Source organism: Lygodium microphyllum, unplaced genomic scaffold (assembly GCF_053477565.2).
Source record: "Lygodium microphyllum isolate KBCC unplaced genomic scaffold, Lygodium_microphyllum_v1.1.10 scaffold_31, whole genome shotgun sequence".
Lineage (NCBI taxonomy): Eukaryota > Viridiplantae > Streptophyta > Polypodiopsida > Schizaeales > Lygodiaceae > Lygodium > Lygodium microphyllum.
Genome location: NW_028229514.1, coordinates 10687645 through 10694835, shown reverse-complemented (window position 1 = coordinate 10694835; position 7191 = coordinate 10687645). Strand labels below are relative to the sequence as shown.

At 40.6% G+C, this 7191-nt stretch overlaps 1 protein-coding gene across 1 annotated transcript; it reads right to left on the bottom strand.

Annotated features, from left to right (window-relative positions):
• Window positions 1–802: 802 nt before the first annotated feature.
• On the bottom strand, window positions 803–5684 carry LOC148009309 (hypersensitive-induced response protein 1-like). The gene is made up of 3 exons (XM_087673532.1): window positions 5240–5684; window positions 1612–1615; window positions 803–1178 (listed from the first exon to the last, which is right to left on the bottom strand). The coding sequence occupies exons 1-3, from the start codon at window positions 5682–5684 to the stop codon at window positions 803–805; spliced, it is 825 nt and encodes a 274-aa protein (XP_087529658.1).
• Between the last annotated feature and the right edge of the window lie 1507 nt (window positions 5685–7191).

Genomic DNA, 7191 nt, shown 5'->3' with positions numbered 1-7191 from the left:
GAGAAGGAGAAAAAAAAGCAAGGAGAGATTTTGGCAAAGAGGCGCTATGCAGAAAAGGCCTTAAGGAAGAAAACTCTGGCCATGCATACTGAGAAAGAAAATAGAAGAAAAGCTAAGGATAGTGTACACGAAGGTGTGATCCCTACTTATCTTCTGGATCGTGGAGCTACAACTAGAGCAAAAGTGTTGAGCAATACAATCAAGCAAAAAAGGAAGGATTTTTGGGCGATTTAGAGGACTGAACAGGGGATCTACGAAAAAGAATGATGGTGGAGGAGATTGCAGTAAAGAAGAAGTGAAAGGACGGGCGGCTTGCTGTGGGGCGAATTGGCTCTCTTTGTGAGCAGGTGAAAGAATTGATTAATAAAGGAGTCGAGGTAATACTTGTGTGCTTTGGAGCTGTTGGAGTCGGCAGACAGAGGCTACGTTATGAGCGCCTTATGAATAGAAGTTTTGCAGATCTTCAAAAGCCCCAATCAGAACTCGATGGAAAACCTTGTGTAGCAGTTGGACAAAGTGAACTTAATCATGGATTTTTGCGCAGAATGCCAAACGAGTTGTAGTGAAGGTTGGAATAGCTATTATCACACGTTCTGACTGGGTGATGCTCTGAAGGGATATTGAAGACGAAAGGAACGAGAAGAGGATTGGAAGAATGGGAGCGGAAATATTTGAAGCGACTGTATTGCTTATGTTCGGACACAACCATGAAAGTGATTTGTCGATTGGCTGTGGAGTGCTAAGGCTGAGTCTATCAAAGTAAAGAAGTTGCTACTAAGAAGGTGTACATTGCAAAAGCTGTTCAAGCTAAAAACTCCCAGAAGCTTTTACTTGGAGCTGTAGCAGAATTTTGTGCATCTGGTACTCCGAATATTTGTTGCATCACAAGGGAGAGTGCTGAAAGGAGGATTTTTGAAGCTGCATTGATCTCACTCATTGTTCGCTTAACGATCTCATCCGGAATAATGTCAACAATCAATGTTCGAACTATTTCAAAACCATAGTTGTACATAGCTTTCTCAAGCTCATCAGCTACAGATTTTGCCACTTCATTCTTCTGCTCAAATACATCATCCAGAATCATCTTAGGCATAATAGTCCTCACAACATTGAATATATAGGCTTGAATCTGTTTGCGTGGATTAGTTAGCATGGATAAGGTTCCAACAACATAGCTCCTAAAACACCAGTCCACACAATGACACCCAGGTTCAAGAATTGATTCAAACTGTACCCATCGTTCCTTGACACCAAGAGTGGCCTGATCAACTTCCATATATCCACATATTTTACCCATATAAAGAATTCATGGTACTGTTTGTATTGGCAGTACAAATAGACAGAAAGAGAGAGAGAGAGAGAGAGAGAGAGAGAGAGAGAGAGAGAGAGAGAATCTGACACAAGATTTTAAACTGGCAGACTATTTTACACCCTGACTTATGCATTCAGTTGCTTGAAAAGAGTTCTACCACAGGAGACTGTAGAGAAAGTTAAAGGCATGCCTATTACATTTGAAGGACTGGATACAAGTGTTCTTCTGGACATGAAGATTGGGTTCAGAATTCTCAAAAACTACGTGAAGTTGTGGATTTGAACATAGACAATAATTACCTGTCTGAATCAAAAGAACATGCTGTTATAACAGAGTTTAGCTTCTCTGATGTAAAAGAGGGAGTTGCTAAGCTAATAAACTGTTTGTCTCATCAGTATTCTGAAGAGTTGTTGGAATGTAAATATGATCCTTTGTGGAGGCCGCCGCTATTGACCTTCTATCCTGAAATAATTCAAAGTCCTCTGTGGTCGCGACTTTGCTTTCGAAAACCCTTCGACATCTTTGGATACTGTTGTTGGCAGTGCATTGGTTGCTATGTATGCCATGTGTGGTTTATTTGCGGAAGTACAGAAAATGTTTGACAAGCATCGACTTTGTAGTGTAATCTCGTGGAATGATGCATTATCTTGGCTTGAAGGTGACAAGGGGTTTTGTTTTCATGTATTGTGATGATCAAGGAAAAGAATTCCAAAGTTTGGAGGCAATTTGAAAGCATATGATATGTCATTGTAAGCTATGATAAGATGAATAGGGCTTGTATGCTTTTCTTTGTGCCATTTTATGTTTTGGGGGAAGGGAAAATGATGGATGCTATTTGGGAAGGGATGACTATTTTTGAAAAGGGATTTTTGGGGGGTAAGGAGCTTAATGGAGAAGGAGAAAAAAAAGCAGGGAGAGATTTTGGCAAAGAGGTGCTATGCAGAAAAGGCCTTAAGGAAGAAAACTCTGGCCATGCATAGTGAGAAAGAAAATAGAAGAAAAGCTGAGGATAGTGTACAGGAAGGTGTGATCCCTGCTTATCTTCTGGATCGTGAAGCTATGACCAGAGCAAAAGTGTTGAGCAATACAATGAAGCAGAAAAGGAAGGATTTTTGGGCAAATTAGAGGACTAAACAGGGGATCTACGAAGAAGAATGATGGTGGAGGAGATTGCAGTAAAGAAGAAGTGAAAGGATGGGTGGCTTGCTATGGGGCGAATTGGCTCTCTTTGTGAGCAGGTGAAATAATTGATTAATAAAGGAGTCAAGGTAATACTTGTTTCCTCTGGAGCTGTTGGATTCGGTAGACAAAAGCTACATTATTAGCGCCTTATGAATAGCAGTTTTGCAGATCTTCAAAAGCCCCAATCAGAACTCGATGGAAAACCTTGTGTAGCAGTTGGACAAAGTGAACTTAATCATGGATTTTTGCGCAGAATGCCAAACGAGTTGTAGTGAAGGTTGGAATAGCTATTATCACACGTTCTGACTGGGCGATGCTCTGAAGGGATATTGAAGACGAAAGGAACGAGAAGAGGATTGGAAGAATGGGAGCGGAAATATTTGAAGCGACTGTATTGCTTATGTTCGGACACAACGATGAAAGTGATTTGTCGATTGGCTGTGGAGTGCTAAGGCTGAGTCTATCAAAGTAAAGAAGTTGCTACTAAGAAGGTGTACATTGCAAAAGCTGTTCAAGCTAAAAACTCCCAGAAGCTTTTACTTGGAGCTGTAGCAGAATTTTGTGCATCTGGTACTCCGAATGTTTGTTGCATCACAAGGGAGAGTGCTAAAAGGAGGATTTTTGAAGCTGCATTGATCTCATCATTGTTCTCTTAACTATCTCATCTGGAATAATATCAAGAATCAATGTCCGAACTATTTCAAAACCATAGTTGTACATAGCTTTCTCAAGCTCATCAGCACAGATTTTGCCACTTCATTATTTTGCTCAAATACATCATCCAGATTCATCTTTGGCATAGTAGTCCTCACAACATCGAATATATAGGCTTGAATATGTTTGCATGGATTAGTTAGCATGGATAAGGTTCCAACAACATAGCTCCTGAAACACCAGTCCACACAATGACACCCAGGTTCAAGAATTGATTCAAACTGTACCCATCGTTCCTTGACACCAAGAGTGGCCTGATCAACTTCCATACATCCACATATTTTACCCATATAAAGAATTCCTGGTACTGTTTGTATTGGCAGCACAAATAGACAGAAATACAGAGAGAGAGAGAGAGAGAGAGAGAGAGAATCTGACAAAAGATTTCAAACTGGCAGACTATTTTACACCCTCACTTATGCATTCAGTTGCTTGAAAAGAGTTCTACAATAGGAGACTGTAGAGAAGGTTAAAGGCACGTCTATTACATTTGAAGGACTGGATACCAGTGTTCTTTTGGACATGAAGATTGAGTTCACAATTCTCAAAAACTACGTGAGGTTGTGGATTTGAACATAGACAATAATTACCTATCTAAATCAAAAGAACATGCTGTTATAACAGAGTTCAGCTTCTCTGATGTAAAAGAGGGAGTTGTTAAGCTAATAAACTGTTTGTCTCATCAGTCTTCTGAAGAGTTGTTGGAATGTAAATATGATCCTTTGTGGAGGCCGCCACTATTGACCTTCTATCCTGAAATAATTCAAAGTCCTCTGTGGGGTCGCGACTTTGCTTTCGAAAACCCTTCGACATCTTTGGATACTGTTGTTGGCAGTGCATTGGTTGCTATGTATGCCATGTGTGGTTTATTTGCCGAAGTACAGAAAGTGTTTGACAAGCATCGACTTTGTAGCATAATCTCGTGGAATGCTGCATTATCTTGGCTTGAAGGTGACAAGGGGTTTTGTTTGCATGTATTGTGATGATCAAGGAAAAGAATTCCAAAGTTTGGAGGAAATTTGAAAGCATATGATATGTCATTGTAAGCTATGATAAGATGAAGAGGGCTTGTATGCTTTTCTAAGGGCCGCTTTTCTTTGTGCCATTTTATGTTTTGCGGGAAGAGAAAATGACGGATGCTATTTGGGAAGGGATGACTATTTTTTAAAAGGGATTTTTGGGGGGAAAGGAGCTTAATGGAGAAGGAGAAAAAAAAAGCAGGGAGAGATTTTGGCAAAGAAGCGCTATGTAGAAAAGGCCTTAAGGAAGAAAACTCTGGCCATGCATGGTGAGAAAGAAAATAGAAGAAAAGCTGAGGATAGTGTACAGGAAGGTGTGATCCCTGCTTATCTTCTGGATCGTGAAGCTACAACCATAGCAAAAGTGTTGAGCAATACAATCAAGTAGAAAAGGAAAGATTTTTGGGCGAATTAGAGGACTGAACATGGGATCTACGAAAAAGAATGATGGTGGAGGAGATTGCAGTAAAGAAGAAGTGAAAGGACGGGCGGCTTGCTGTGGGGTGAATCGGCTCTCTTTGTGAGCAAGTGAATGAATTGATTAATAAAGGAGTCGAGGTCATACTTGTGTCCTCTAGAGTTGTTGGAGTCGGCAGACAGAAGCTACGTTATCAGCGCCTTATGAATAGAAGTTTTGCAGATCTTCGAAAGCCCCAATCAGAACTGGATGGAAAACCTTGTGCAGCAATTGGACAGAGTGAACTTAATCACGGATTTTTGCGCAAAACGCCAGACAAGTTGTAGTGAAGGTTGGAATAGTTGTTATCACACGTTCTGACTGGGCGACGCTCTGAAGGGATATTGAAGACAAAAGGAACGAGAAGAGGACTGGAAGAATGGGAGGGGAAATATTTGAAGCGACTGTATTTCTTATGTTCGGATACAATGATGAAAGTTATTTGTCGATTGGCTGTGGAGTGCTGAGGCTGAGTCTATCAAAGTAAAAAAGTTGCTACTAAGAAAGTGTACATTGCAAAACCTATTCAAGCTGAAAATTCCCAGAAGCTTTTACTTGGAGCTGTAGCAGAATTTTGTGCATCTGGTACTCCAAATGTTTGTTGCATCACAAGGGAGAGTGCTAAAAGGAGGATTTTTGAAGCTGCATTGATCTCACTCATTGTTTGCTTAACGATCTCATCCGGAATAATGTCAACAATCAATGTCCGAACTATTTCAAAACCATAGTTGTACATAGCTTTCTCAAGCTCATCAACTACAGATTTGACCACTTCATTCTTCTGCTCAAATACATCATCCAGATTCATCTTTGGCATAGTAGTCCTCACAACATCGAATATATAGGCTTGAATCTGTTTGCGTGGATTAGTTAGCATGGATAAGGTTCCAACAACATAGCTCCTAAAACACCAGTCCACGCAATGACACCCAGGTTCAAGAATTGATTCAAACTGTACCCATCGTTCCTTGACACCAAGAGTGACCTGATCAACTTCCATACATCCACATATTTTACCCATATAAAGAATTCCTGGTACTGTTTATATTGGCAGCACAAATAGACAGAAACAGAGAGAGAGAGAGAGAGAATCTGACAGAAGATTTCAAACTGGCAGACTATTTTACACCCTCACTTATGCATTCAGTTGCTTGAAAAGAGTTCTACCATAGGAGACTGTAGAGAAGGTTAAAGGCATGTCTTTTACATTTGAAGGACTGGATACAAGTGTTCTTCTGGACATGAAGATTGGGTTCAGAATTCTCAAAAACTACGTGAGGTTGTGGATTTGAACATAGACAATAATTACCTGTCTGAATCAAAAGAACATGCTGTTATAACAGAGTTCAGCTTCTCTTATGTAAAAGAGGGAGTTGCTAAGCTAATAAACAGTTTGTCTCATTAGTCTTCTGAAGAGTTGTTGGAATGTAAATATGATTCTTTGTGGAGGCCGCCACTATTGACCTTCTATTCTGAAATAATTTAAAGTCCTCTGTGGTCGCGACTTTGCTTTCGAAAACCCTTCGACATCTTTGGTGAACCCGATGTGAAAGCGTCGTATAAATTTCAGGATGGGAGATACTTCATCATCCATTTCAGCCTCTTCTACGATTCCTGCTGCGTCCTCTACTTCAGCTCCATCATTGACTGCTGCTTCAAGTACTTCAACGGATGATCTAAAGCAGATTTTGCAGAATATGTCTATGTATATGCGGCTTCAAAACCAACAGACACAATTGTATATGCAGCAATAGCAGCAATTGCATCAACAACAGTTGTCTCAGCAAAGGTAGCTATATTCGGAGCAGGAGAATGCAATCAGCGCGACTAAGGCGATTGAAGCAGTTGAGAATGAGAAGAAGCTATTTGATGGCCGTAATGTTTTAGCATATTTGAAGACATATGAGATCAAGATGGGATTTTTTGGAGTACGAGCTGGACTTATGAGTAAGTATTTCCTTCGTCTTGTCACACCCGCCATGAGGGCAAAAGTGACTGATCTTTTTATTCAAAATTCACATTGGCAAGATTTTAAGAAGGCCCTAAAAGAAGAGTATTTCCTTGAGGAAATTGGGATGGCTACACGGCGATCATTTCGAGAGTGGGTCTACATGCCAAGCAAAGGTCTAGCTACTTCAGAGTTGATATGAGAATTTGAAGAGAGGTATAGTCAGCTTGATGCCATTGAACAAAGAGCATTGGATGTTGAGAAAGTTGAGCTTTTCTTGCAAGCTGCAGATCCTGCTCTTTAGGAAGAATTAGGAGAACTTCTTGAGGATCGCATGAAGCCTATGGGTCTTAAAACGGATTGGCAAGATGCCTAGGATGCAGTCTCGACTTTGACCAAGAGCAAGATATGGAAGACCCGCTTACAGAATGGATCTATGACACCAACGCCGTCTTCTGCTCCTATGCCTGCTTCTATCCCTGTTATTTCTTCTCTTCCTCAGCCAGTTTCTTGGCCTATGCCAGTGCCTACTGTTTCTACTCCTATTCCTCCTGCTCCA

What these genes read in the sequence shown, in the direction of transcription:
- LOC148009309 (XM_087673532.1), bottom strand. Translation starts at nt 5,684, where the DNA reads ATGGAAGTTGATCAGGTCACTCTTGGTGTCAAGGAACGATGGGTACAG.